The sequence below is a fragment of the Cynara cardunculus genome (assembly GCF_001531365.2).
Source record: "Cynara cardunculus var. scolymus isolate 2C chromosome LG 17, CcrdV1, whole genome shotgun sequence".
NCBI classification, from domain to species: domain Eukaryota; kingdom Viridiplantae; phylum Streptophyta; class Magnoliopsida; order Asterales; family Asteraceae; genus Cynara; species Cynara cardunculus.
Genome location: NC_037544.1, coordinates 3,539,677 through 3,550,862, shown reverse-complemented (window position 1 = coordinate 3,550,862; position 11,186 = coordinate 3,539,677). Strand labels below are relative to the sequence as shown.

General features: G+C 33.8%; 1 protein-coding gene across 1 annotated transcript; it reads left to right on the top strand.

The window, feature by feature from the left end:
- The first annotated feature begins 799 nt into the window (after positions 1 to 799).
- Positions 800 to 6,608, top strand: LOC112501192 (vacuolar protein-sorting-associated protein 11 homolog). Its single transcript, XM_025104875.1, has 5 exons — positions 800 to 1,087; positions 2,079 to 2,252; positions 2,401 to 2,724; positions 2,849 to 4,627; positions 5,878 to 6,608. Exons 1-5 carry the CDS (start codon positions 866 to 868, stop codon positions 6,262 to 6,264), a joined length of 2,886 nt encoding a protein of 961 aa, XP_024960643.1. The 5' UTR covers positions 800 to 865; the 3' UTR covers positions 6,265 to 6,608.
- Positions 6,609 to 11,186: the final 4,578 nt, after the last annotated feature.

Sequence of the window (11,186 nt, the reverse complement as noted above, 5' to 3'; positions counted from 1 at the left end):
GTTTATCTGCAGTTAGTTACACGAATTTAAAAATAGAGTTTTAATAAGTTGTATTTACGCACAATTACTTGTAATCTTGAATTTTAAGTAATATGCATCAATAAACAATATTTTATCCATAAAAAATAATTTTTAAAAGTTTTTTGTCAATTATTGAATCAAAAACCACGAGGACCAAACCATAAAATCGATTTTGATTGGTTAAAACACAAAAAAATCAATAAATGGATGAAAATGTCACTCGTTAAACGGAACTTTTTAACGACCGTTAGAACCAAGAATCAGATATGGATTTTTTTACAATTTACTAAACACCTATCTTGATAAGTGATCGCTGATTCAATTACCTTTACTGTGTGAATATACCTGATAAGAAAGAAAACAATGACTAAGGACCGTTTATCCAAATGCTTACCCGGTAAGCACTTATCAATAAGAGTTAACACTATAATTTATTTTGATGCGTAATATTTTAGTACATCAAAACATATCGAATGCAAAAATTTACTAGGTAAGAGTCATCATTTTCACTTACTGGGTAAGACTTTCCATTATTCTCGTCACTTTTACCCGATAAGATTCTTAACTCTTCTCATATTCATCTGATGATAAATTTATGCTTTAAACGAGTAACTATATTTTTTTTGCAAAGAATTGGGACATCCGGGTCCTGGAGTTGAAAACGGATATCTACGTCCAAGAACAACACAACAAACACGTCCTCTTTCTTTTTTTAATTTTGATTTTAGTTTCATTTTTCCCCTTGATCGATCATAAATTCTTCAACTATTGTGTATCTGTATCTATAGATTGACATGATTACAACAATTATCACATCGATTTGATTTCGATACGCTAAAGGAGTATGTATCAATGGAGGAAATTCGAGTTCTTCGAGGAGAAATACGCCGGAAAATGTTTGGTCCCGGATGAAGTCGCTGGAAAAATTGAGTGTTGTTCTAGCGGAAGGGGGAAGATCGTGGTGGGATGTGAAGACGGGACTGTTAGTTTACTGGATCGAGGTTTTAAGTTCAGCTATGGATTCCAAGCTCACACTTCCTCTGTTCTATTCCTTCAACAACTCAAGGTTCTCAATTTTTAAGTTATGATTAATGATTTTTTACGGAGATTCTGTTGTTATTTGTTATTCTGCCAATGGTATGCTATGCTGCACATGACTTTAGAGGACACATAATTGTGGATAAAAATGATTTAGGTTTTAGTATACAAATATACAGAATGGCAACGAATTAGGTCTTTAAATTATAAGTTGCTTTTTTTGTTTGGGAACTGAGTTCAAGATCAAGAAAGAGATAGGAAATTGTGATGTCTACAGTAATTCTACAGCCATGCCTATACAATTCTTTTTTATCCCCTTGCCCAGTTTATCCTGATAGTGAACTCTTCTAAGGAAGCATTTTGAGGACAGCATGTGATTTTTGAACACTTAAACTAGGGCAATGGCAAAATGGTTTGAGCTGTTATGTCTTATTTTCTCTAATGAAAATGACAAGCCTAGGAGCAATGGGAGAAGAAAAGAAATTAAGACGGGTGTGTCCATTAATGAACTCAACCAAACAAGATGCAAGGCGTTTAGTGAACTATGCGTCCCTCCTGTCCTAAAATAGCTATACCAGTTTACAGTGCAAGCATGCTGAATCATGAATTAAAATAAGCTTAAGTTCACACTGTTGAGGAAGAACAGACACAATTTTGTTGTATACCACTGTATGATCTCTTCAGTGCCCTTTGCATTTATATCAGGAGGAACCAACTATGATCTGAGCAAATACTTTCATTATTTTTGTACTTTCTTTTACCCATGGATGGACTTGCACACATAACATGTGCACATCTTGGAGGTACACATTCTCTGCAGGCAGACATGACAATTTGGAGTTTGACATAACATAAGCGTGAATTTCAGAAATGTATCATGGTTGGGAACTTCCAGAAGGTTTCTATATTATGTAATTTGTGGAGTTCCTTCTTGTATGATCATGGCCAAGTTTGGAGTATTCTTCCCCTAGCGATATGAAGTTTGATTTTTTTTTTCCTTTTCTGGTTTAAATTAACAGCAACGCAACTTCCTACTAACTGTGGGAGAAGATGAACAAATATCTCCACAGTTATCATCTGTGTGCCTCAAGGTTTTTGACCTTGATAAAACTCAACCAGAAGGGCCAAGCACATCAATTCCGGATTGTATCCAGATATTGCGGATATTCACCAATCAGTTCCCAGAAGCAAAGGTTTGCATTTTGCACTTTCAATTTTTTGTAACTGCCTCAGTACTATCCAAGTTGATTTCTTGGAGCAGTCTCATAAGAGCTTGTTTCTGGTAACTTGTATACTAATCTGCTAAAACTTATGGATAATGGAGTGCTTTTCATTCTTCAGATAACATCATTTCTAGTTCTAGAGGAAGCTCCACCAATATTGCTAATAGCTATTGGACTAGACAATGGTTGCATTTATTGCATCCAAGGGGATATTGCACGTGAGCGTATCAAACGTTTCATGCTTCAAGTGGAGAATCGCCAAGATAAAACCCAATGCGCTATTACCGGAATGGGGTTTCGTGTTGATGGGAAAGCGTTTCAGTTATTTGCGGTTACTCCAGGTTCTGTAAGCTTGTTTAACTTGCAGACTCAGCCAGCTAGCCGACAAACCCTCGATCAGATAGGATGCAATGTGAATAGCGTTGCAATGAATGACCGCTTGGTATCACCATTCTACATGCTTCTTTTGCTCATTCTTCATCCTCTCTTAATTATAAAGCAAGTTATCTTGTATTTGTTATTTATCGTTTTATACCTAAATGTAATGCAATCTGGTCTGTAATCAGGAGCTGATCATTGGTCGACCCGAGGCTGTATATTTCTATGAAGTTGATGGTAGAGGTCCTTGTTGGGCTTTTGAAGGGGAAAAGAAGTTCCTTGGGTGGTTTCGTGGATACCTGTTGTGTGTTATTGCGGACCAAAGAAGTGGCACCAACACATTCAATATCTTTGACCTGAAAAACCGTTTAATTGCACACAGTATAGTGGGTAAAGAAGTTTCTCACATGCTATGTGAATGGGGAAGCATACTGCTAATAATGAGTGACAAATCAGCTATATGCATTGGAGAGAAGGATATGGAAAGCAAGTTGGATATGCTTTTTAAAAAGAATCTTTACACTGTAGCCATCAATCTTGTTCAGAGTCAACAAGCTGATGCAGCTGCAACTGCTGAAGTGCTAAGGAAGTATGGCGATCATTTGTACAGCAAGCAAGACTTTGATGAGGCTATGGCTCAGTACATTCATACCATCGGTCACCTTGAACCTTCATATGTGATACAGAAGTTTCTTGATGCACAGAGGATTTACAATCTTACCAATTACTTGGAGAAGTTACATGAGAAAGGTCTTGCTTCTAAAGATCACACAACGCTTCTCTTAAACTGTTATACCAAACTGAAAGATGTGGACAAGCTGAACATCTTCATCAAAAGCGAGGATGGCGTCGGGGAGCATAAATTTGACGTGGAAACTGCAATAAGGGTTTGTCGAGCTGCTAATTATCATGAGCATGCAATGTACGTCGCCAAGAAGTCTGGGAGGCATGAGTGGTACTTAAAGATTTTGCTTGAAGACTTGGGAAGATATGAAGAGGCATTGCAGTATATTTCTAGCCTTGAACCAAGTCAAGCTGGGGTGACGGTGAAAGAATATGGTAAAATACTTATAGAGCACAAACCCACTGAAACTATCAAAATTCTCATGGGCCTTTGCACCGAGGAAGGAGAGACATCAAACAGAGGGACTTCGAATGGTTCATATGCATATATGTTGCCGTCACCTGTTGATTTTCTCAACATCTTTATTCATCATCCAAGATCACTTATGATTTTTCTTGAAAAGTACATAAAGAAAGTAAAAGATTCACCAGCTCAAGTAGAAATTCACAACACATTATTGGAGCTATATTTGTCTAGTGACTTGAACTTCCCATTAATGTCACTATCTAATATTGTTGAGAACGGTACTTCCAAACCAGAGAGTTCACTGGGAATAGCTTCTACGTCAAGAGCCGAATCAAATGGGAAATTACCTCCTGAACATAAAGATGTAAACACGGAAAAGGATCATCAGGAAAGACTTCAGAAAGGGCTTGTATTGCTCAAGAGTGCATGGCCATCCGACCAAGAACAACCGCTATATGATGTTGATCTGGCTATAATTCTCTGTGAAATGAATGCTTTTAAAGAAGGCCTTCTATATCTTTATGAGAAGTTGAAACTCTATAAAGAGGTGATTACTTGTTACATGCGCTCACATGACCATGAGGGGCTGATTGCCTGCTGTAAGAAACTAGGGGACTCAGGGAAGGGAGGTGACCCTTCTCTGTGGGCAGATCTATTGAAGTACTTTGGTGAACTTGGGGAAGAGTGCTCCAAAGAAGTGCGGGAAGTCCTGACTTATATTGAAAGAGATGATATTTTGCCTCCTATCATGGTTTTGCAGACACTTTCCTCAAATCCATGTCTCACTCTCTCTGTCATCAAAGATTACATAGCTAGGAAACTGGAACATGAATCCAAGCTTATTGAAGAGGACCGTCGCATGATTGATAAGTACCAGGTAACTTTTGAGTTCTCTACTCTAGAGATTTCTATGTTTCTTAGTTCTTACATTGAAAGGGTATGTTTATTGAGGATTGGCAGTTAAAGATAACCAGTCATAAGCAGCATTAATTCTTGATTGACTGACTTCCTTGGTTCAATATAAGATGGTTCATAGTTGCCTAAAATTTATTTACATGAAATGAGGTATCGTTAAACAGTTTTCATCTTCTTACTTACTGGGTTTATATGTGAGTTGTCTCTAGTTTAGGATTCTACCCTCATGCAATAAGTAAGTACAACCTAGATTTAGTCGTCACCATCTATAAACAATTACATTATCATTCTTAGAGTCATAATAATGATTTTGGTGCAATGCAAGGTCATTTATTCAAGTTTGTTTCAATGGGCTAATTTTGGGACTTATCACTTGTAGAAGTAGGATTCTTGGACATTACTAATATTCTACTTCCCCATTGTTAATTGTAGGTTGTTAGACTATCATGTAATTACTCATTCTGGCTTTTTAGGGCAATTTAGTACTCAAGGAATTAGGGATACTTTCAAAGTAGGGCTTAATATTGATTCTTTTGCACATTCATGTACTAGGTTTTTTTTGACATATTCATGTACTAGGTTTCTAGAAAAAAATTATTTGAAATTTTAATAAATAGTGGAAGCAGTTGGAAAAGAGCTTATTTTCCTCAAAACGCCAATGGCATCTAAATCTAATGCATAAAGTAGGACCAATGTCATCCTAGTAGGGGTTGCATGTGTGCATGCTTTGTCTTCTTCTTGTTGTTTAGATGGCAGTTATGTTTGGTTCAGACGGGGTAGGACTGGACAGGTGAGAGTGACATTGGAATTTTTTAAGATTTTAATTTGACATGATTAGTTTAGTAATTTACCAATCTTGTATCATCTCCTTGATATTTGTTCCACCTATTTTGGTGGGACAAAAAGAATACATTTTTGTCCAACTCAAGTCATGTCATGTCCCAGTCTAATATCACATCAAATGTGGGATAACAAGTTTTTGTACTGCACGCATACCAAACGCACCCTAAATGGAAATTACAGAAAGCACTTTCATTTCTAACTTCATGATCTGCAAAGCACTTCATCGGTGTCTTTGTCTAAATGTAACGATCTCTCTGAATACCCCTTTTCTTCTACAAGGGACAAAAACCCGAGTATCCCTATGATGTGAAACTTTTCATATAAACAAATGAACCACTATGTATCTAATCGATCTCTTCAATTCTACAGGAAGAAACAACAACAATGAGAAAAGAAATCCAAGATCTCAGGACTAATGCCCGAATCTTTCAGCTAAGCAAGTGTACTGCTTGCACTTTCACCCTTGACCTTCCTGCTGTCCACTTTATGTGTATGCATTCTTTCCATCAACGTTGCCTTGGTGACAACGAAAAAGAATGTCCTGAATGCGCCCCTGAATACAGATCCGTTCTAGAAATGAAAAGAAGCTTGGAGCAAAACTCCAAGAGCCAAGATCAATTCTTCCATCAAGTTAAGAATTCAAAAGACGGGTTTTCCGTGATTGCTGAATATTTTGGAAAAGGGATTATTAGCAAAAACAGCAAAGGACAAGCTGGATCTCTGAACTCAACCTCTACTTCCACCGATGACTTCTGAGCATAATAGCTTTCGCTATTTTCACTCTCTTTCATTTGTTTCTTGGATCTTTTTGCAGTTTGTTTTAGAAACCGACGAAGAGCGGGAGATTGTGCCTCTTAGCCAAGAATGGGAATCAACGGTCTCTCTGTTCATGAACGAAGGAGTAATTCCGGAGGTAATACACTGCTTTATCTTTTTTCAACTTCTGCAGCCTCAGATCAGAGGTGTTTTTGTGATATTTGAAAAGTTTTGGTGTTTCACATTGAATTTTATTATACATGCTGTGTTTGTGACACGTTCCGTAGGGTGTGTTATTCGATTGGGTACTATCGTTCAATACATTGATCAGTTGCTCGGTTTGGTTAACTTGGCTTTCCGCATAAAATTAAAATTAAAATTAAAGCTTCTAACAAGGAGGTCTTCAGGGTCGTTTTACCAAACACAAATTGGGTGTTTTGGATGGACTAAATTCTTAGTCAATAAATATATATTATGGAAGCCCAATCCAGGTAGAAATTCAAGTCCAAACTCTATAACCTGTTATTGCTTATTTATACTATATTATAAATAGTGATGGCCAAACACCGGTCCCGGGCCGGGCTGGGCCGGGCCGGTCCCAAGATTTCTCATAACTGGTCCTGGTCTCGGTCCCGCTCGAAAAAGTTGAGCCCGACAAGCTTTATTGTAACCGGTTATGGCTGCCGGTCCCAACCGGTCCTGGTCATTATAAAATATTTTTATTTTATTTTTTTAATGATATATATTTTTAAAACATTATCAAATTTGTAATTGAGTCACTCAAATACATTTTAAAAATGCGTTTTATTATAATTAAAATTACATTGTCTTACAAGATATAGCGAGAAACCGATAATTGTGAACGTTTTTAGCGTTTTTTACGAATCGAAAACTTGATATGTAAATCTCTCAACCAATACACTTATATGTAGTGTTTAGAAAGCAAAAAATACAAAAAAGGGCCAAAAATGGCTACATTAAAAAAAATAGTTACATTTTTTAAAAATCGGGACGGGCCTAAACCGGTCCCAGTCCCACGAAACACCCCAAATCCATAACCGGTCCCAGATTTTGGTCCTATAACCGGTCCCGGGCTGGGCCGGACCTTGGCCGGTCCCGTTCCCGGTCCTCCGGCGGTCTCGGGCCGGGCCGGTTTGACCATCACTAATTATAAAGCATTGGACAAAAACTTTTAAAAACCATTTTTTATTAATGAAATATTGTTTGTTAATGCATATACTTAAAATTCTAGATTACAAGTAAACTATGCGTAAGTACAACTTATTAAAATTCCATGTTTGAATTCGTGTAACTAACTGCAAATAAACATAATCAAATAAAAGATAAAGTTTTCATTTTAAATATAAAAAATTAAAATATAATTAGGATAATTATTAGTTCTAACAGATTACTTAATTATTAAAAAAATTAAGAAAACTACACAAAAAAACCGAGAAATTTTATAATTTTTTCTAATTTTTTTGATATCTTTAAATTTATATTTTTTTCAAAAATAAAAAATTTATCGGTTTCCCAAAACCACATAAAACCGTTATATAACATTGACGTAGACAAAAAATAAAACGAACATTAAAATCGAGATGTATCTCGCTGCATTATGCGAATAACCTTCTAAAATAAATAGACCAGGAGTTATAAAGTGTTCAATCTTTTACTCTCTTTTCTATATGAGAAAAGATTCCCGCAAGACTATTCACATGTTTTTTTACATATATCAAAGTATCTTTCGGTTTGAACTTTCACTTAGTGTAAGTAATTCAAATATGAATTACACTGGTGGTCCATGTGGTTTGTTCAAATTTTGGATTTGGTCCCTAAAACAAACTATCTACACTGGTGGTCCCAAACTTTTCATTTTCATAGCATCATCCCTCCACTTAACGCTCTTAGTTAGCAACCATTGTGAATAATTTGTTAGTCTTTACACAAACTTTAGGGACCAAAAATGCAATTTACTCTAATATATAATTTAATTCACAGTCTTTTTTTTAAAAAATTATTAAAAATATTTTATATATTCATTCACAAATCAAATATCTTAAATAAAAGTTTTTATATTTATTTAAAAAAAGATAAAATTCACACAAAAAAAAATAAAGTTAAAAATCTCAAGTTTAGAAAAACAAAAAAAAATCGAAATAAATTCACATGTCTTTTGAGTTGAGAATTGAAATATGCGAGTAAAATATTAAAAATTAAGTTTGGTTAACTAAGATTATTAAAATACAGTCAAATTACAAATAAATTACAGTAAGAACAAAATATAAGTTATAAATTAATATTAAAAAACACTGATTATTCGAACAATTAAGGAAAACTATCGTTACAACAAAATTAAGTTTATATGATGCCAACAGAATTAAGTGTACTAATAGCCCACTTTATAAGACTTAATTTATGGGACAAAAACTAAAGTGTGCTATCTAAATGCATTGCAATAAGTTTATAAGACGCTTTTAGACGTCTTAACAAGTTTTTAGAATACTTATAATACAAATCCCTGCATTAATAATTTTATATTTGAAAAGGTTTTATATAAAAACAAACGTTCTATAAAAAAGATGGGTTTTTAGAACGTTTAATTTTTTTTGGTGTCATATAAACCTAATTTTGTTGTAGTGATAGTTTTTCTTGATTATTTGAATAATTAGTATTTTTCTAATCTTAATTAATAATTTCTATTTTGTTGTTATTTTAATTATCTGTAGTTTGACAACATGCATACGCTCATCCAGTGGCTTGGTAATTTAGTATTATCCAAAACTGTAACAACATATAGCGTTTGAGCCAAGATCTCATATGTAGGGTATTTGTTCACATGGAGGTTTTTTGGTTTGTTTCATGGGTTGTGCTCTTTTTGAACCTTTGATTACGTTTGAAAGTTACGTGTAAGGTTTTTGTTCTTTTGACCGTCTGTTTGGCTTCTTATGCTGCATTTGGTACTTGAAATGAAATAAGATAAAGAGTCTTTGTCACATGGCAAACGTATAGGCACGGGATTAGGCAGGACAAAAGTGATTCTCATTGGTCCCATAAAAAAAACACCAGAACAAAGCGGAATGATTTAGTAAAAGACCATTTTACCCTCGTGCTAACATTCAAAAATAACCCCTTTGCGCTTGTTCCTAAAATCAAACCCTCTTGTATCAACGCCCTTTTCCTTTAGGATTATTGCTCCAGCATCGTGCGTCGCTGTCAAAGAAATAAAAAAATCTTGTATTTTTTTTGTTATTATTATTTCTTTCAGAACCCAGAAAACCGAAGACTCTCGATTGTGATTTTTAGATTAACAAATTATTAAGCCAAATTAATGTGCATAAACTGCTGTATTATGGAGATCGGGTTAGACCAGTAAAGCAACTAATTAAGAGTTGCACGATTAATACTGAACCAAAAACAAACTTACTCAAATATATAAATACTTATTATAAAACATCTAACAATCTACATTACATCTCAGTAAATCAGTTTCTTTACTAAGGGACCGTCTACCAAACACATACTCGGTAAGCACTTAACAGTAAAATTTAACACTACCACTTACTTATCGGGTAAGACTTTAGTCCACCAAAACAACATCGTAAAAAAACAATTTAATCAGTAAATGCTTACCATGGTAAAAAAGTCGTCGCCCTCACTTATCGGGTAAGACTCTTGGTTATTGTCTCGTTCTTACCGGGTAAAATTCTTAGTTCATTACCATATTCATCCGATAAGATAATATGACTTGATAAACGGCTACCTAGACAAATATAAAGATTGATTTATTGTTTACTTTTTACCCCAATCTCCATGAGATCTAAATCTATAGAAAAGGCAAAAAAAATTGCATTGTGATCTTTACTTTTTTGCATAGTGAATAAAAAAGGAAGAGTCATTGAAGGACCATGTGTTGATCAAATCCATATTAAAGTTTTCCTTTTATTATATGGTTTTATAGTAAATAAAATGGTTTTTATTTATATATTATAAAGTATTTGATAAAAACTTTTAAAAACCATTTTTTATACATAAAGTATTGTTTATTAATGCATGTTACTTAAAACTCAAGATTACAAGTAGATTTGTGCATAAGTCCAACTTATTAAAGCTCCATATCTGAATTCGTGTAACTAACTGCAGATAAACATTATCAAATACATGATAAACTTCTCATTTTAAATATAAAAATTCTAAAATATAATTAGAATAATCATTGAGTTCTAACATAATACTTAAATGTTATCTTTATAAAATGTTATATTATTAAACCTAAAATAAATTATTTTATTATTAAACTTAAATTTAAAAATAAAAATAATAAATTAAAGAAATTACATAAAAAAATGAGAATTTTTAGATAGTTGATTTGATATTAACATTGATATATATATATATATATTTAATTTTTTATGATATCTTCAAATTTATATTTTATTCAAAAATGAAATCATTATTGCTTTCTTAAAAACACATAAAAGCGTATTATAACATCGACATAGACAAAAAATAAAGTAGAACAATAAAATTGAGATGTGTCTCGCTGCATTGCACGAGTACTCTACTAGTTATTATTAAAAATGTATTTGAAGTTATATTATTGTTTGAAAATCCTATAAAAGATATGCTATACGAATTACTAGTAATAAGATCTCCTTGTGGTCACGGAAGTTCAAATGCGGTGACTCCAACCTACCCGTGAAACGGATGGTCGTACTGGAATTAGTCGGCTCGCATAACATGTTGGATATCTAGATTAATTAAATATATATATATATATATATATATATGATTTTGTATTAAAGCTTCCTCCAATGAATTATCGATGATGAGATATATAATATCGTATTAAAACTTCAGTGAATAGAGTAAATTACATTTTTGGTTCATGTCACTTGTTATTAAGTCTGGCTTTTTTATTT